The 20,161-nt window shown below is 40.2% G+C and overlaps 3 protein-coding genes across 5 annotated transcripts in view; 2 read left to right on the forward strand and 1 right to left on the reverse strand.

Annotated features, from left to right (window-relative positions):
* Positions 1 to 3,422, reverse strand: part of rgs7a (regulator of G protein signaling 7a) — a 40,610-nt gene extending 37,188 nt beyond the window's left edge. The window contains exons 1-2 of the mRNA XM_028423181.1: positions 3,236 to 3,422; positions 2,180 to 2,298 (exon numbers count right to left, since the gene is read on the reverse strand). Coding sequence (XP_028278982.1) covers positions 2,180 to 2,257 — 78 coding nt within the window. The 5' untranslated portion in view covers positions 2,258 to 2,298; positions 3,236 to 3,422. The remainder of the gene's footprint in view (positions 1 to 2,179; positions 2,299 to 3,235) is intronic.
* Positions 3,423 to 5,439: 2,017 nt separating this feature from the next.
* Positions 5,440 to 8,052, forward strand: LOC114447274 (ubiquitin-conjugating enzyme E2 D4-like). The gene is made up of 7 exons (XM_028423444.1): positions 5,440 to 5,600; positions 6,246 to 6,309; positions 6,477 to 6,508; positions 6,726 to 6,803; positions 6,958 to 7,063; positions 7,500 to 7,593; positions 7,688 to 8,052. The coding sequence occupies exons 1-7, from the start codon at positions 5,577 to 5,579 to the stop codon at positions 7,731 to 7,733; spliced, it is 444 nt and encodes a 147-aa protein (XP_028279245.1). The 5' UTR covers positions 5,440 to 5,576; the 3' UTR covers positions 7,734 to 8,052.
* Positions 8,053 to 9,381: 1,329 nt separating this feature from the next.
* bicc1a (BicC family RNA binding protein 1a) overlaps positions 9,382 to 20,161 on the forward strand; it is a 50,534-nt gene continuing 39,754 nt past the window's right edge. The window contains exon 1 of one of the 3 annotated variants that reach the window (XM_028423080.1): positions 9,382 to 9,953. In XM_028423080.1, coding sequence (XP_028278881.1) covers positions 9,761 to 9,953 — 193 coding nt within the window. In that variant the 5' untranslated portion in view covers positions 9,382 to 9,760. Of the gene's footprint in view, positions 9,954 to 10,734; positions 10,843 to 20,161 lie in introns of those variants that run through there. The other 2 variants (XM_028423079.1, XM_028423082.1) reach the window with 2 other exon arrangements.

Raw genomic sequence — 20,161 nt, forward strand, 5'->3', positions numbered from 1 at the left:
CCCATCCATTTTCATTAGACATTAATGACAGGAGTGGAGGGGGTGGACCACAGAGAAAGGAAGATTGAGAGTAAAAGGATATGTTTTTTTCTCCCTGTGGAAAGACTATCAAACCACTATCTGCTGTCTTCAACCATAAAACTCCCTCTGCTCATATTACATAATCCTTCTACTACTACTAGCACATAGTCAGCTATTGAGTAGATGTGGCCAGTTGCTCACTATCAACATTTTATAGTACAGCATTTCCACTGTGTGTTTCTGTTACCGCTGTACACGAGGTGTGAGCAGCATAAAACCATGTTTTCCACTTGAGAATTGAGCTCATCTTAGCGTGGCCCAGTCAATGTAGGTTGTTGCACCTCTGCCAAACCATCTTCATCTGAAAAGCGTTTGGGGCACCTGTTCATCCTGGCGGTATCCACATGTCTCCACAGACAGTGCTGTTGCAGTGGCAGTTTGAATTTAACACACTCCAGAAACACGATTTCATCCTCGCTGCCCGTCTTTCATTCTGCAATCTATCTAGGTCAGCCAGTGTGCAGAGCCAAGTCTGCGGCCATGTGTGGTCGGGTGCAAATAAATGAAGAACCTGGTTTTAAAAGTCTGAAATTCTTCCTGCATTCAAGTTGGAGATATAAGTGTAGTAGGTTAATGGTAAATGCTGCACAGGTTTTGCTTATTTATGCATAATGGACATATTTTTCATAAAACCACAGGGCTTGCAAATCAATAGCAGGAAGATGCACTCCATGTAACAAAATAGCACCTTAAGACAACATTTGACGCACACAGGATCAAACCGATTTTTGTGCTTTTGCATATATTGATACTGTGTTGCTGCATCTACATCTACAAAAACAGTGACATCCCTGTATATGTGGCCTAATTAATGCACCATCTACATTTCTTGAATCATGCATTGAGAAGATACTGAAAATTGCAAGCCTTCTTTTCTGCTACCAACACAGCAACACTTCCAGCAAGTCCTGTCCCACACTGACAATAATATTGCCTAACACGCTGTGAGTGCTATAAAAGACCTTCAATCTATGATATCATGCTAAGCGTATCCTCTTCCCAGTGTGCAGAAGCTGTCGCAGATAGAATGGGAGCACTTGCTGATGGGTGAGGAGAATGAGATGAAGAAATTCACTCAATGCTTGAGTCATCCATAAGTATCATAAGAAAATGATCACTTCACTGGTGTATTTTTAAGACGAAACAGGCAACGATATGCTTGTGTGCATAAGATGATAACATTTCAAAAAAGAATCCAGCTGCACATAAAGTCAGCATTAAGCATTGGATTTAGTTTGAAAGAAATGGACTATGCCTCCTGTTTTACAGTAAAATAGATCAGAAAGGCTATTAGACAACAGCAGTGCCACCAGGGATCAGAGTTCCTCTCCTGGTGGTAGCAAAAGCAATTTTCTAAATGGCTTATTTGTAGGTTAATCTTAAATTTAGCTTTGCTGTTTTTGTCCAGAACGAAGACAAGATCTCAACTAAATCAATGCACATAAGAAGCAGTGCACATAACCTTGTATATCTTTAAGTTTCTATAAAAAAAACTATAATTGAATGTCAAGCCTCAAAGTAAACAAATGTTATCTTCCCTGCAGATTATTATCTCATTAATCTGTTTAATGTTACAGCAGTGCAGGCTTAAGGTGTCTCAGCAGTGGGCCGTTTTCCTTCCTTCCCTTTTCCTTATTCTCTAATGTAGGAAGAGATTTAAAAGTGAAGAAATACACCACTAACAGCGTAATGAGCAATGGATAAAAGGCCTTTGGCTTCCCTTTGGTTTCATTAATGTCAGTCAGTTAAAAAACCATCCTCCAACATATTAGCAGTAAAAGCTGATGCTTTAAATGTGTCCATGCAAGCCACCCTGTCTCACCATTTAGGGTTGTAACTCTGCATGTCATGTATGTTATGAGAGAAAGATTGCATGCTCTTTCTATGCACCCATCAAGCTGATGTAGAATTACAACCCTAAATCAACCATGGCACAAGAACACTGTCTTTCCATTAGTATTAACAATTTCCATTGCACAGCTCATCGTCAAGTAAATTGATGCAACAGAGGACACACACACACACTCACGCTCTTTCTCTCTCTCTCTGTATCATGCATAGATACACACACATACACTAAAAATAGCAGCTGCCTTACCTTTCTGTACACTATCATGTTGGGGGACTCATCCGCTACCCCATTGGTCCCCTGCCCACTGCTGTTGGTCTGTGCCATGATCCAGTGAGTAGATCTGCCACAGAAAATGTCAGGTGCTCCTGGTGTGGACAGAAAGGATATTTTAGGTCCATCAGAAGAACATCCGAGCTCGAACATGACTTGTCCTTACCTTTTCTATGATGACAACTAATTACATAACTTGTGACTTGCATCATGTCTCAACATTATGTGACAGTCAGATGGAACAGATGTGTAGAGGATCAATTCAGCTGCACAAGGTCTTGACAAGGACATTGTTTCAAGAAAGGCATGCTGATTATAAACAAGGTATGGTTTCAGGTTGAATGTTTTTTCCCCCAAGTGAATGGGGCCAGAGTTCAACTTCAAAGCAGCAGTAGGTGCCATAGCCTACTATCAATTTCTTGTCACTTGGACTCATTGTGCATCAGTGCCTGCAACTGTAATAACCTTTTTGTTGCCGTTTGTTGACATCAAATGGCTCTTTAAGCACGGTATGGACGCATCTTAAGATTACAAAATGAAGATAAGGTGAGGTGAAGACCCGGACACCGTCAGCGGTATAGATGCAGTAAAACAACACGCCGTCCCTGGAGGAGGTAGGCTCCTTTATAATGCAGCTTAGATACATGCATAGAGCAGCCATAGTCAAAATGTGCAAGACTGTGCTATTGTAACGGATATGTTATACACGTTACACCCCCCCCCCCTTTCCCTAGCACCCCCACCCCCCCTACGACACCCACACGACATCCTTAGGAGGTTTAGTCTGCAACATTAAATAGCCTATAGCGTTCAAACAGCAAAGTCATGTAACCTGCTCTGAACGCGGCGCCGTTAGCTCCACTACACGCTGTGTTTTTTCTGACCACGAGCCACTGCCCGTTCTAGCACCCTGGACAGCTACCGCAAAACGCCCGCGTCCGCTTTCGTCTTAAAGCGCGAACAGCGCGTAAATACACAGAAAACACAGCGATCGGTCACCGGAGGAGAAGACGAACGAAGGGGTGGGCTTACCTGGAAAAAACACGCAGCCCGCTATAGGACTCCTGAATCCTCACAGGGGTGGAAGCCTGGTCCTTCGCGTTCAGTATGTCAACTGGCAGACATAGGAATGCGAGGGGTATTCATTGGCAGCGTGAAGAGGCAGACATTCGGCGGACACTTGGTGTGGTACAGCCTTCTGTCTCTGTCTCAGTCTCTCCTCTCCTCCTCTCCAAACGATGCTCAGAAAGCACGGGCACGCCGCCTCGGAGCGCCGTGAGCGCGCATCGATCTATGACCAATCGCGTGTGAGGAATAAATTACAACCAGTTTTGGAGACATACTACTATTTTTTCTGCTCAGATTGTGCTGCTATGCACTGCAGTAATGTGCTGAAAGCTATAGTCACGATAAAATAGACCTGCAGTAAATTTATGTTTGGACACCTACAATCTTTACAAAAGGTCAAGATGAGACACAGGTGTCGGGTTATTGCACAGGTTGCATCGTGTATTCCTCCAGAAACACTTGTCGAGATCTGAGCGATATGGTTTTATTTTTTAGTGAATGACTGTAGGCTTGGCTTACTATTATGAAATACTTTTATGCATTAAATGGTGATTTAATGCATTAATTATGCAGTCCATGTAGCATGCAATCCATGCTACTACTCACTATGAACTAATGACCGGTTCACTGTGAGTCTATGTGTTCACACATCATTAAAGGTATCCAAGTTAATTGGTAGACTACCAAATTAGGTCCCACAAATTCTCATGTCAGATTCATTAGATGTATACTGCATGACCCAATAGATGGAGAAGTCACTGTACCCTTATAATCACCATGATTATAACATTCAATAACTAAGTCAGTTTTGCATATTTTGTAGGCCAGTCTATCACAAATAAGCACTAAATCTCTCCTTATTTGCTGCAATCTGTGGCTTGGAGGTATGCAATAGTCCAGGCGTAAAGAGGTGACAGATGTGTCTCCTCTCACTATGTGAGATGTCTGTATGTTTATTTGGTTTATGTCCTTCCTTCCCTTTGGCTCTCTCAGGGACTCCATGCAACATTGACCAAACATGCAGTCCACTGTGTGTTTCCCTGTGAGCTGCAGAATTACAGTTATGTATAAACACCATGAGTGTGCTGCCATAACAACTTGATAATAGACTACTAATCCAAACAGCAATAGATGTCTCAACCCTGCTAATATCCATCTTTGCCTTACTTTCTTTGTTTCCTTATCATATGTCATGATAGTCATCTGTTAGTGTGCTGTAAATTTAAAAGCTTTTGATCATTTTTAGTCTGATTCAGACTGTGATGATATAGGAACTAAATAACATTTGTTTGATTGACACTGAGCTCTTTCAACCCTTTGTATGATATAGGCCAAATCATCTAATCCTGCAAATTACTGTACAGAATATTCACTGAATGATACCAAACTAAGTCAGATATATAATGTGGGTTTTAAATGGACTTAGGCCAATAATTGTATCAGCCATTTATCATCTAAGAATATATATATTAAACTTTTATTAAGGTGTAAAGAAACACCTTTATGCCTTAAGCAATGATCGATTGATCCATTTAGTTTTCCCACCATGCCAATAAATCCTCTCCACCCAACAGGGATGCTGCTGTGCCAACAATTGTTATAGGATTATAGCTTCCAGTTAGCTGTAGAAAGAATATTGGTGCTATATGAGATCTTAAGGATATACCTCACTAGATTTAGATATTAAATAAAGCAAAAAAAGCTTTCTGTAGATGCTTTATGCAAAGTTTATTTTTTGTTTTTTATTTTCTTAAATTCATTTTTATTATGTTTATTGCTATTTTGTACTACTTGTGTAATATTGTATTTTGTAATCTAACATTCAATTTCCATATTTTACCTATGCAGAGAATAACATAATACTCAGTTGCACAATAGGCCTGAATGTGATTAAATAAGCATATAACCTCCTTTAGTATCCATAATTAAAGTAAAACAAACTAATAAAATAATATTATGAATTTAATATTCTACATTATACATTATGGCCTATCTGCTATGTTCTTAAACAAAATAATTTACATTAAGCTAACTTTAATCCTAATAGAGTCGCTGGTCAAATCATGTTAAACAGTGCCCCAATATTTCGTTGAACTGTCCCTTTAAGATGATCGGCTTAAAAAAAACAACAATACCCACAATGCACTGGTCTATTCTTCCTCGTCTAACAAAAACGCGGAAACAAAAGAAGTAATCAGTTTGTCAAAACAAATATCAGCCAGTCGGCATAAAGTGAGCGTCGCTGTAGCTGACAGCTGTTGAAGTCACCACTGTAGCTTCCCCTAATCTTCCTGAAAGAGTTGACATGGCTTTGAAAAGAATACAGAAGGTAAGAATAACCGTCTTTTTAAAATTTGTTTAATGTACCGAACAGGTTGGAGCGATGCGGAAACGTCGGTAGGACGGTAGCGATTCACCTAATAGCATTTTTGCTAACGTAGCTGGTTGGTTGTCTAACTGTATCAACGTTTTGTTTTCTGACGACAGTTGAACAATTAGTAAGACATTGTATACTACCAGCAAGTTATTTACACCAGAAGCTATCAGCTAATCACTTGAACTTTTTATTGACTACCCTTTCCATTAGCCTCATTTTGTTGGGTGTACGCCTGTCACCGCCTTTAAAGACACCGGAAAACTGAAAAAACAATCGGAACACCAACAGAATCAATCTTTCCAATCCTGTCAAAGTCTAATGCTGTGATACGTTGAGGATATCATGGAGTGCTGTTTAACAACTGAATCATAACCTTAAGCTAATTTTGCTGCTAGCAAAACAGCCTAGAGAACTAGCCATGAGGAAGCACTTTTAAGTTAAATTGTTCTTTGCATTCCTATGAATCGGAAGTGTTTGTAGACAGTTTTCAGCTATTCGGTAACAGTTTTGGAAGGAGTAAAAAATATGTTTCTTTTAAACAATGTTCTGCAATGCTACAAATGCTGCCAGACTCTAAATTCAATTGTATTTGCACAGGAGTTGAGTGATTTACAGAAGGACCCTCCAGCTTCATGTTCAGCAGGACCTTCAGGGGATGACAGTAAGTTAGAGAATAACATGTAATAACATATATATATATGTAAGCCTGTAATTTTCCTCCTTTTATTCCTGTAATCTGTTCATTTGAAATAAGTATTGTACCTTTCGTGCTCTGTGGATTGGTAATAATGTTTTGACATGGTGTTTCTCTATCTTTGTGTCCTTTAGTGTTTCACTGGCAAGCTACCATCATGGGACCGGTGAGCTTTTTCTGGATTAGTTTCCTGGGTTTTTTTAAAAAAAACAAGCTTCTGGATCTTTAGACAATAGTGTTTTATGTTGACTTCACGTCCCTTTCTATTCTGTATGGAGAGCACAGACTGGCACACTCTATCCCAATGTTTCTCTGAAGCCCATGGCATTATTGAGACACAATTATCAGGTATACTTTAACAAAACTGTACCTGTCTGTTTTAGGCTGACAGTCCATATCAAGGGGGAGTCTTCTTCCTTTCTGTCCATTTCCCCACTGACTATCCCTTTAAACCCCCAAAGGTAAGATTATTTATCTTTAGAGTTTATTAACCCTTAGGTACATATCAACCTGGCAACAAGCATTTTGCATCAGCTGGTCTCTGGCATTATATGGAGCCAATGATTAAGCAATAATGTAATTTTTTAACCGATTCTTGTTATGTTATTCCTATAGGTTGCCTTTACAACAAAAATCTATCACCCAAATATAAACAGCAATGGCAGCATTTGCCTGGACATCTTAAGGTCACAGTGGTCACCTGCACTCACAGTATCAAAAGGTAACTTCTACACTTTGTCTATATAGTATATATACTATCTACTATTATATATAATAGTAGATCCCAGCAGCACTGTAGAACAAAAATTTGATGTCAGCACAACAGTAAATTAGAATGCTGTTCATTGAATATATGAGACAATATTTTGGAAGAATTACTGAGTACACCAGTAGTAACAAAGGTGTAACAAGATTTTTGGGGTTGATTATTTAAAGATGGATATCTACATCATGTGTGCATTTAGTCCCACAACTATGAAACTGCATAGTTTTTTTTTGTACTATACAATTTGAGGAGTGATGTTTGAGATATAAGATATATATATTAATTTATATGAAATTGAAGCTTGTCCATCTGTATTTAATTGGTGAATTTACTATATAGAGTAAATATTTTTGAAATGTAATCTTATATGAATGTTTTTTTTTTTTGCCAGTGTTGTTATCCATATGCTCCTTGCTATGTGACCCAAACCCAGATGATCCACTTGTCCCGGACATTGCACACACCTACAAATCAGACAGACAAAAGTGAGTATGGAAGCTGAAGAGGACTAAAATGTGAAAAAACTTGAACAACCGTCCATTTACACAGTGTTGTTTTGTTTTTGTTCTTCCTTGTCAGGTACAACAAGGTAGCTAGAGAATGGACCCAGAGGTATGCAATGTAAAGGACTGATGTTTCGGCAAAAATGACTCATTCCTAAAGACCTCCAGATATGACAGAACTGTTAAACTGCTTTATCCACACTGGTTGTAGTAAAGGTGTTTATAGGCACTTTCTCTACTCTGACTTTACTTGACTTGACTTTTTTTACTCTTAACTTTATTTTTCCTTTAAAAAGTTCATTATTATTATTAATATTATTATTACTACTATTATCTGGATAGTGAAAATGATATTTTCTATTATATTTTTCTTTTAAGAAATTTGTATTCTATAAGACTATACTGAATTATTTTGCATTAAAACACAAAGCAAAAAGTGAAGTGCAGATTGTTTCTTGGCAGAGCCCGTGAGTGGACTTTGCTATTATCCTGGTAGAAGGTGTTTTCCTTATTGTCTTTCTCAAATAAACAACAAACCAGCCAGATTGTATCCTTCTTATGACCACTAGGGGGCAGCCTTTACCTTTTACACGTCAGGGTTTTTTCATAAGGCAGTTCCTCTTGTGGATGATTTAATATTCATGTTGGCTTTACAATTAATTTATGCCAATTTTCTAAATTGTCATTCATCAGGATAGTGCCTATTATATTGTCTGACTCTATAGCAATGAAAAAAAATTGAGAAAAGATGTTTGTTTGAATTGGAACTTGACCACCCGCTACCATCACCTCTGCTGGCCAAGTTAAAGTGGCTGAACTGTTATGTCTGTATGTTTGAAAAACAGTTTTTATAATTTATGCATTTTGCCCTCAGAGTCTATAGTTATAACCAAAAATAGTTTTAAGCCTTTTTGTAACTCCTAAACTTAGTCTACAATGTGCTGATTTGGCATGACACCACTAGATTTAGAGAGTACATCTCTTCACAGCTGAAGCATCTACAAGGCAAACCTGGTGATTACTTCAGATTAAAATAAACTCTTTTGGACATTATGGTGTCATTTGGGCTTAGCCCTTTATGGTGTTCCATGGCACGTAGAGGTGAAGAACCTCACAGTCAACTTCATTTTTAGAAGTAAAGTCAATATTTTTCTCTTTAAGATTGTAATTACGTTGTCAAGTACTCAGTCATTTCCACCTTAACTCTTGGATGTCACAATGAATGTCACAAATTTGCATTCTAAGTAAAAACAAAAGTGGATGGAGAAGGTCACTGTAAGGCAAGACTATGGTTGCTGCTACAACTGTCAGCATCACCCCACTTATATTTAAATATGATTCATGTCACTAAGTTGTTTGATGAACCTTCCTTGCTGTGAAGGATGAACTACATATAACAAGATGCATAGATGTGCTATCAGAAACAAGGTGAGAGCTGGAGCTACATTTTCATATGTCCTTGAAAAGCTGTTTAATTCAGCATAAAGTGGCTCTTTTCTTGGATTGTGGCCCATATTGTGTTACTTTAAATGGAGGCCCTGTCCTGTATTGCTTCTCTCTGCCTGCTTTGAGGATACAGTGTTCCCTCTATGGACCAATCAACAGGCTGCATGGCTGGGCTGGATAATAAAGGGCAGAAACAACAACAGTGGAAGTTCTTGTGAAAGTTGTTTGTGTAACTGTATTGCGGTAGCTATAATAACTATCATTTTGTAATCCCATAAATAAAATCCAGTGAATTTCTCACTAACATTAAAGTTTGGACCTTTCTGTGAAGCAGGGAGGTGGATGCCAAACAAAAAAAAAGGTTTCTGGGAGGAGTCCCGGGTTTTTTTTGCTGGATGACACGTGAAACTTTCCCGAGGACTTGGTTGGTATGTTTTCTGTGTGGTTCTCCGTTAACTCGGCAGACAACCTATAGGCTAGCGAGTGGATCAGTGGACTCCTGCCTATTTTTAGCAGTCTGCCTTAATGGGGGGAAACGGAGAGGCTTGAAGAAACTGCAGAGGAAGGTCTGCGATGAGCTCGCACAACGCCACGAAGTGACGGATTTAAAACCGAACAAAGTTCTCAGAAGTGCAGCAGGTTTTGCAACTAAACTTTGAGTCAAACGCAGAGTGGCCACCCGGAGAAGTTGCCGTGCAGCGCGATGGCTGCCCAGTGCGACACTTTAAGCGGATACTTGCAGCAGTCGGACCAGGGCTCCAACAGCGAGCGCAGCACCGACTCTCCTCTCCCGGGATCAGAGGAGGACCTGAGCGGCCCCCATCCGCTGCCAGACCCGGAGTGGACCGAGGAAAGGTTTAGGGTGGACCGCAAGAAGCTGGAAGTCATGCTACTAGGTAAAATAGTTATAAAAAAGTTTCGCGTGTTTCATCAAGTTGTTGCCATGTTTGCGTAAAGCTCCATCGCGGCGTCTCTTTAAATTGTTTTTCGGGATTCTTTGTTGCCATGCTCAAGAAAGCAGCCAATTAAACCATTTAATCAGGCCTCCAGTTAGTTTAGAAGAAAGTAACAGTTGCCCACTGAATTAAAAGAAGATTTATTGAGTATACGTGTGTGCTGCCGTAAACTTTATTTTAACTTTAAAGAAGTTCCAGACAACCCATCACTGATGATGGTCACTGAGGATGCAGTAAGACGCTCCGGCCACTAGCTGTCGCTGCACAAACTCCAATGTCGGTGCTTTTGTTTGTAGACTAAACTGAAATTGACCTGAGCATGCAGTTTGCTTGGTTCTCAGCATCTGCACACAGAAACGGCTCATGCAACAGCAGCCCTGGCTAAGTTTCTGGAAAAAAAAGTGTTATCGAAACATTATAAATAAAACAAGCACAGTGGCAATGGCTTAATTATATTTAAGAAAATATTATATCAGATTCCTGTTTTGTGCATGCGTGGTTAAAATTGATTCAGTGTGTGATCTCTGGTCTTAATGATGTGCAAGTGACAGGGAACAGTTAAAGGCAGTGATGACAGGCTTGTAAAGAGCTGCCAGGCCGGTCCCTGTTGAGGGGTCCCTGGAAACTCAAGAAAGGTTGAGCTCAGAAATTTCAGAACAGAGGAGAGTAAAATATTACAGTATTAGGTAAGAGGTCTGGATTCTTTATCAATTCAACAGGAAGACAGTAAGTTGGACGTGTGCAGCAGCCGAACATGAGGAGGAAACATAATCAGTCCTGTTGCAATGAAAATAAAGATGACATTAAAAACGTCGGCACTGCTGATGAGGTGAGAGCTGTTCATAAGTAGTCTTTAAGCTGGGTTGATTTGTAACTTGTGAAAACTGCAGCTTATACACACATGCACACACACACACACACACATACATACATCTAGATCCCCTTGAGAATGGTCTGTTTGCTGCCGCACTGCTCCTTACATTCCTCAAAGCTCCATGTCATTCCTAACTCTTCCAGGAAAATAACTTAACCAGGGGCCGGCCCTAAACCCGAGTGTCCCGGACATACCACGCGCCACGTCATGCAGTGTGTCTTGTTTGTGTATGTTACACATATTCCGTGGCTCGGTGCCGTTTGTCAGTTAGTTTGGGCTCTTATCTTTGCCAACAGCTTGTTTCCCAATTGCTCCTTCATGACATCATGGCTGACACTGCTCATGTTGACATTGCAGCTGGGATGCAGAGTAGAAAAGGCTGCTGTGTTTCACCGCGTCCCCGGTTTTTCTGCTCTGCTGTAGGTTCACATCTCACCACCTCAGCTGTTAAACTACTTTAACCTTTGACCTCAGGAAGAATCCAGGATACCTGGTTCTGTCATATATACCCACAGACACTACAAAAAGCTGCAGTGTGTTTTTTTTTCTCTTTAGGTGTAAATTCTAATCCTAATAAATGGGTCTTTCAGTCCCATCCAGTTTGGTCAGAGCTTTCTAACATCTGGCTGTGTTTGGATTGGACAAGCTGGAGATTTTGAAGTGGTACATCATGTTCTCAAGGCCAGAGTTTGGGCCGTAGTGAAATCATTTTATGGGAACTCCAGTATATTTATACCCAGAGTTTTATTGTCTGTGACGGTATCACTGGCTCGTCTTTCCTGAAAAATTAAGTGTGGTTGATCCTCAGGGAAAGAACCATGGGTGCTTTGATCACTTCTCAAACAACAGTAGCCTCAACAGTTTGCTGGATCAGGTAATGTCTGTGCACTAGTTAGTGGCTGCAGTGACCATATGCTTTGGAAAGCACCATTTCCAATCACTCCTTTCATGTTTTATTAATATGTTAGTGGCTGTTTTTAAGGAGACTTCTGAAAGGTTATGAATCACAGTTGATTGTGCTTGCATGGCCAAATAACATTTTCCATGGATAGATGTTTAAATTCACAATGAGATGGCTAATCTCTCCATGTGACAAACCCTTTCCCTCATCTGTTTTATACTTAGCAGCCTTAGCTTATGGTGGCTAGAAGTGAAGATTTCACAATAGTCAGACACATACAAGTCAGGCAAGAAACTGCATGAATCCCCATGATGTGTAGGGGGTGCTGATGGCTGACTTAACTGTTCACAACCTCCCTATAAACAAACAGAGGACCACTTTCATCTATAGGTTTAGTAGCTTATTCACCAACTGCAGCTCATTCTAGTCTTTAACTACAATGCATGCTATCAGTGGTTATGTCTAAACAACTCACTAATATAGGTTGAAACATTTAGCAATTTTCAGTTATCCTCAGTGTAGGTGAAAAATGATGGAGGAATTGAAGGCAGCATTTGTCCCATGATGTATACACACACACACACACACACGCTTGTTGTTGACTGTTTTAGTATATGTTCTTTTAATGCTGCAGTACCTGTGACTTTGAGAAAGACACAGTGTGTCTTAGCTTGTTACTCACAGTATGTCCTCATGCAATAAGTCACTCATGCTACAAGCCGCGATCAGCCTGTTCCTTATAGGCACGCTTCGAATGGCTGCTGCACTGCAGGGAATACTTCACATTATCACTTGCTGGTTGTTTGGATGAGTGGTTCTTCAGAAAGCTGTAAGTCAGCCTGCCTGAGCGGGTACATTTTAAGTGGGCACTCCACTAGTTTGATTGTCACTGAGTACAAATCACCCACCAGAGAAATCTTATTTCTGTTAGAGGATTATATTGAGTTTAAAACAGAATGTGACTATGTTTTGACTATGTAAGGTGGCAGATAAGGGGTCAGAGTAGGACACCAGACCGGTGAGAGGTGTGTTTTCAGGGGTTGCATAAATTCTAGGGAAATAAAAATGACCCAGGAGCACTCTGTGCCCATTAAAAGATGTTAGTGACTCACTAGCAGTCTCTGCACTGAGGCAAAAAATCCCAGCACACACACACTTAAACTGTTTTGTGGATCAGTCATATTTTACTACCTTCCATTCTGGCACAATTTGCATCAGGAGAAAATGGAAATTATTAACTGCTTAGCAATTACAAATTTACTGTCTTATACACTGGCAGCCATGCAGGTTCCCGTGCTTAGATCAGTAAATAGTGTCAAGTGACAACAAGATCTCACCCTGACAGCTATGTGGGTTTACTGTTGTAGTCTTGGCACTGTTGAATAGAACTTCCAAGTTAATGGCTTGGAGACCTTAACAGAAGAATGAAAGCATGAAAGATAGTTTTATGTGTTTAGGGGACAAAACTTATGTGCTGTTTTGCATTCATTATGAATTTAAGAGACTTGAGGGCAAGTGTGAGAAAGAGGTAACATTTTCTCCAACCCTGATTATCCAAATTGAGTGCGAAATGGTTGTTTAAGCATACGTTACAATGCAATGTACTATGTGTGGGTCCGTAGAGGAGCTGTAGCTGTGTTTTCGTTTTCTTGCACAGACTAGTAATGGTGAGATTTTAGTGGTGTTTGTGGCTGAAGATAGTCTCCTGGTGGGCCAGTGTATGTGTGCACACACATCGTGACAACATGTTTGCTGAGTAACTGCAACAACAACCTACAATTAGGCTAAGTGAATCATTTTCTTCATTGAACTAATTTGTTTTCCTGCTCCTAACCCACAAACTATTATTGGCTAGCTTTGTTCCAGAATGGGTGGAAAAACTGTTGCATGCAGCGGTGAGAAAATGCAAAGGGTTCACAGGTATTTTCAGACAGCAGTTCGTGTAATAGCTGCGTATGTATTTGTAGGCTGCAGATGCACAAAAATAATACTGTGGAGGCCCCGGTGTGGTTTTTGTTTTTCATCTAATTGTGTAGATATTGACTTCTATGGGCTCTGAAGACCTATATATGAGGGGAGTATGTGTGAGGGCCTCATCCTCCTCCTCTTCCTCCTTGGTGCTGAGTAAGACTCACAGACAGGAAGTGAGTGTCTTGCGGGGAATGTGCTGCAGGCTTTCTCTTTCTCTGGTTCTCCCCCCTTTATTGCTCCCACTTGAGTATTCAAACACTGCTCTGTTGTTCCAGCTTCCATCAGATCCACTGTGGAGACGTTGGACTTTCCTTTAACCAATGCTACAACACAATCCATCCTTTAACCTTCTAACCTGGTCAAACCCAAGCATAAACGGCACTGGAAATACTCAGGAAACTGTAATATAGGAGCACAATTAACTGTTTATAATGCAGGCCCATTATCTGCATGATTGTGAAGAGCGTTTTTTTTATTTTGGAGTATTACACTGCAGCACCATTTTATTTGAGTAATTTAAAGTGAAAGTAAAGATGGAGAAGAGGGAAATTTGGAAAGGAAACTTACACAGACTGCCTTTGGATGAAATGCTGTAAGGAATGGAAAGACGGAGCCAATGTTAAAGAGGAAAATCCTGCTGTCATGTCTGTGAAAATCCTTTATCCTTTCTGATGAGGTCAGTCATCCATGGTTTCAGATATTGTGATCTTTAAACCAGATTCCATGCAAGATGTGGATTGTACTTGTTGTAAACATGCCAGAGCAGCAGTTGTTTTATTTTGTAGTTATGGACAACACCAAGAGTAGTTTCCACTATCAGGCCAGTCCCCTGTTCACATCATAAAAATACAGATACATGTCACACAAACCCATGTGTCCAGTTGCTTTGATTTAAATGATCTGAATGAATGCAGATATGGTTAATTCTGTATGAAGCTGGCTCTGCCTCATTGAACATAGATGTTTAGGATTATCTATTGGTCATTTTAATGGGAAAGTCTGGACTGACCTTTTGTTTGGGGAGTAATGATTGTATATTTTTTGGGTGGTTTTCCACTGCTGGAACTCAGAGAACAGCCTTCATACCTACCCTTTAGACTTTTTTCATTGGAGGAAATAGTTTATCAGTAACACATCAGATTAATGGAAGACATAGTGTACGGGGTGGTAAGAACTAGACCTATGAGGACACTGGCTGTTCTTGCTTTTGACATGACCTGATCTGAGCCACCTAATGAGTCTGATGGATCAATGGAAATGCAAAATCTGAACAATCTGGGAGCCGTTTCTCTAACCACTGCACAACTTTATGCCGGCCCAAAGTTGCTAGTTTGAAAAGCACCCAATTGTGCCACCCACCCCACAACAGCCTGTTAGTTTCTGTTGTAGACATAGATGGGTCCTCTGTGCCCCCATTATGAGGATTTATAGGGGAAAATAAACCTTGTCATCACTTTTCACTGCAAGCACTGTAATTTCTCTAAAATGTGACCCAAAACAGGAACTGGTGTTCAATCATGAAATACTTCAGGCTATGCAAGAATACTATAGAATATTATACTGACCATAAGTGTCTTTACTTACAAAAGCTTTACATGTAATCAGTCGGCATACATTACAGCATTTCATCAGTGTTTAAATTAAAAAGTTCAGGTCAATGGTCTGTAGATTTCACCCTCCCCTGGTCTCTCCCTGGTCTTGCCACCTTTCCTCTCTCCCTCCGTTTCCCTCTTTTTCCTGCAGATTTTACAGAAACATGCTGATACAATTAAACAATTCTATTCAGCTTTGCTTACACATTGAATTCCTTCATCCTGGGCATGATGAAGCTTTCAGGAGCTGTAATATAATTGAGCTTCAGTCGGCGGAAAAACCTGTAATTCATTACTCAAGAAAATAGAACCAGGAGTCCTGTTTCAACAGTCCGAGTGGAGCTGGAGTGGTGTGACCCATTTCTATGCTTCTGGAACTGTAAATGGACTGAAATGAATACCTGTTTTTCTACGTCCCTCAAACCTCTTTTTTTTCACAAACCCTTTTTCAAAGTGCAGATTTACATTCTGTCTGGTTTGTGGTTGCTATTTTAGAAACGTTTCTTTGGGGGGGCACCCCCTGACTTACCCAGCACGCATGCGCATTCACTACATTCACATAAATGCTTTAACACACAAACACATGGATACGTGCACCCCAATGGCCTTTAGCCACTCCCCCCAGAGCTTTCAGTGTTTATCTATGGAGAACCTTGGGTTCTGGATTGTTGTTCTCTCTCCTCATTCAACATCCAGTACAATCTGCCTTTTCTCCACTTGACTTGATTGGAGAGGGAGAGAATTTTTATAAGAGCACCTTTTGGAAGTCCTTCTGGCCAATGGCCAAAATATTCTCCACTTGAACAAAAGAGAATGGGTCTTCTGGGTGGGAGGGGAAAAAAGACCAGAAATTCTGTTTTTTTTTCAGTGCAATGGCAGGCAATTCAAAAAAACAATCTAACTGAATTATGTTCATTTCCTTAGAGCTGGTCTATTATGCAGTCTTTGGATTGGACATATCAGTAAAGATAACTCTGAGGTTGAGAGGTAAAGTCAGAATATCCATCACTACTGTGGGAAAGATGGACTCTAATGTAGTTTAAATGATGATTAATACAAAATGTCTGCGTAGATTCTCAGTCATTCAGGTCATGGTAATCCCGCGTGTAAGTTTCGGGTGAGTAACCACCCACAGATGGCCTCAAATAAAAACCTGGAACTCCCCTTAAATTGGTTAGAACAGAGGGAGCTGCTTTCTCTGGAACAAAAAGATGACCGGTTGCCTTCGTGTGAAGCACTTAGGTTGGATATGAAATGTCAGTGATTTCCTAATAATAGAAGAACAACGTAATGTTTATGGTGCCTGCTAAGTGAGACTGACTCCCCCTGCTCCGTGGGGGATCTAACACATTAGATACCAGGCACCAGGAATGTTCAGCATTGTGTAATCACTTGGCAGCACCACTGAGATGAAGGAAGACATGATAACCCAAACATGTTTTCAACAACCACTTGATGCTAGATGGACTTTCTACTTCCTGGGCTGGTTGATCCCAGTGCAAAGATGTGTGTAAATAAACATTGCAGTTAATTGACCTGCTGTCTATGGGCATAATGAAAGCTTTAAACACGTTTTTAGACCGTCTACCCATTTCACCTTGGGGTCACTGAGTCTAGTTTTCCAGTCGGACAGCAACATCTGGCACTCGGTGCATTTATTTGACATTGTGGTTACTTAGCAACCCAGCAGGAGTTGTGAGGCAAGGGGAGCCGATTTGAGAACAGAGGGTGACTTCTGCTCGGCACAGAAACATGATGACAGGTGTTCAGTTTCGTGGCAGCATCGGGTTCTGCAGTTCTTAGTTAATGTGATGGTGCCTGGATGAGACAAAAGCATATCAAGCTCTGAAATGATATAATCCAGAAGGATCATATCCTCAACACAGAGCACCTGTTGTTCTTTAGTACTTTTAGTTATTTTCTCTAATAAGATTTGTTACTGTTGATATTATAGAAATTAAGCAGAAATTACCTGGCTTATCAGTTTCCAGCATATTATATATATTATATCTCATTTGTTTTAATATTAATAGGACTTTAAAGGTAGGGTAGGAGATTTCATTCTGATGCACTTTTTGTTAAATAAGTGTAAATTCTCTTCTCGCAGTTTCGCTTTAAAACGAAGAATATTAATCATCTGTGGAAGCTATAAAACGCTAAAAACATCAGCCAATCCTACGAGGTGCCCCTGCGCGAAGTATTGGCTGGTTGTCACTCTCTTCCTGCTCTGCGCGCACCAGACAGGTACGTGCATGATGGCCGAAGTCACAGACTGGTTGGGAGGCGTGGCTTCGGGGTAAGCTCCGAGAGAAAGGGGCGTGTGTTTACTTTCAAAATCTGGCTGACTCTCACTGAGTTTTCAAAATCTCCTACCCTACCTTTAAATTATGTGTAACAGTGCCATCTCTTTGCATGTATTAGGTGTTAAGTCTAACTGATGCTGCTAGCATGTAGTGAACATAAATTTACAGTTAAGTAAATTTGCACAATAAATGGCAATGACAAAATCGACTACACCTAAAGAACGTTTCCAGCAAGAGATTATGAATAACCTTCCAGTTTCAAGAAAAAGATGTTCATGTTGAAAGCTTTGGATGTTTCTCTGGCAGCATTTGATATTAAAAGATCACATAAAGCAGACATAAAGCAGACATAAAGCAGCTGTGTCTGCTATAGGTCCCTAGTCCTGATTAGATACTGCTGTAGCATTGGAGAAACAGCTGACGTGTGTCTCAGGTGCTCAGGAGTCTTTTGTTTTGATGCCAACTTGTGTAAAACATGCCAGAGCAGTTCACAGAGAGAGGAAATCATTGGCTTTTGTCTGTTTTCATTTAGATCTCAAACCCATTACTGTCAGCCACTCGTCAGCTGAAATGTGATACACTAAACATTCTGACCTTGAAGTGAGGCATTTAGAACTGATGGATGAGAACAGCTTCCGTCACTGAAGCAACCTGAATGAAAACTACCGGTACTGATTGTGCTATTTATCTGTTAAACAGATTTTTGGATTTAAAATTACTGAGCTAAGAATAGTAAAGGATGAAGTCACCGAGCAGTCCTGTTTTGTGGTGTTGAATCCTGCCACAATCAACACTTGTTGATCAAAATCCTGATCTGATCTACCAGGAAATACTGTATACTTTCCCCCACCCACCCCCACACACCCCCACCCCATTCTGGCAGTGAGATTAAACACAACCATTGTTGACATCAATGCAGCTATTACTCAACTTAGTGTGTTTTTGTCTGGTACTGTAGAAGAATCTGTGTTTTTGCTCTAAACATGAACCTGGGACTTTCCACAGCTGTTAATATTATGTAGCACTTGTCCTACTCATCAGACTGCAATCCTTCCTCAATCCTTTCCTCTGGTGCATCAGAAACTTTGCCTTTGAATGCTTCCAAGATGTTTCCACAGGAGGCTCCACAAATCTTCTGGTAACTGTAGCCTGCACCACCATCATGGCTGACAGTTTCCACCATTATCAAAACATGTTGTTACAGACATCAGATTTAAAACTCTTAAATGCAAAGTAATTTGCTGCACGTTTAGCTTTTTATTTAGCTTGTTTTTCCTGAATAATTTTACATCAAAGCCACACTGATTGCAGAAGATTTTATAGACATTTTTCTTCTAAAGATTAAAATCTGGGTTGAAAAAAGGTCCTATTAGTACAATACAGTAGGAATGCATCACATATTTATGAGCATGGTTGTTTACTCAATGAGTTTCCTGCAATGCATCTGTGTCTGTGTTCCAGTGTGGCTCTCGGGCTCTTTCATTATCTCAGTGTTGAATCAGCAGGGGAGGGACAGGAAGAATGCTGCTGTGAAGACATCGTGTCCTTGTGCCCTTTTTACATAATGGGAAATGTAGTTTATTTGTCAATCAGGTGGAGGAGTTCATACAGGTACAAGAATGGGAGCGGACAGACTGTGGTGGACTGAGATTGATTCATTTCATGTGTTATGAAATCCTATCTGCTGGAGATGGAAGACGTTTCTCATTTTAATGCATGGGTGGGACATCAGTGAATGTTTCACGGTTTCACCTTAAGTCCTTTGTATGACTGCTGCCAGTACAGGATTTTGTGTAAGCAGCTCTACAATTAAGGGATTTAGCCAATGCCTTTTGGTTGCCACTCTTGGTTTTTTTGGTATTTTTAAAAGATCATGTCTTCTTAGAAATCCTTTGACATAGAGGACTTGACAGATCTGGCACAGCACACATTCAAGTTGTAGAAGCTCCCTATTCATTATATGGTGATTATACGGTGATCATTGAATGAGTGATAGCATGTCCAGAATAAATGGATAATGGATTTTTTTAAAGCCATTGGACCTTACTTATGCTTGCGATTTTCTGGATGGAAACAGCTAACTGAAAATATTAGTGTCAAAAATGTATGTTTATATGATTTATTAAGGCCTTTGTCTCTATTGTTTTCCTGATTGTTGTTTATGGATCGAAGCCATAAATGTAGAAATCAGTGCTGTTTACATTCCTTCAGTGTCAAAACAGCGGAATATCCCAGAAAGTTAGAGTCTTTCCACAGAATAATGGATACCAGACCGCGCTCCATTTGCCAGCAGCAGAGTCCTTTAAGCCTTCCCCTTATACTTCGCCCAGTTCTTTACATGCAGTGACAGGGCTGCGATAACATTTAATAATTCCATGGAGAGAATTAGAAGGTGTGGATGTGTTTCACTGACACTGTCGTGTCTACTTTGTAATGATATCGCTGCCCTGTCATTAGTGTGACATTATGTCCTCCATATTTTCATAAATCAAACACAGAAACGACTG

Source organism: Parambassis ranga, chromosome 15 (assembly GCF_900634625.1).
Source record: "Parambassis ranga chromosome 15, fParRan2.1, whole genome shotgun sequence".
In the NCBI taxonomy this organism is placed as follows: Eukaryota; Metazoa; Chordata; class Actinopteri; family Ambassidae; genus Parambassis; species Parambassis ranga.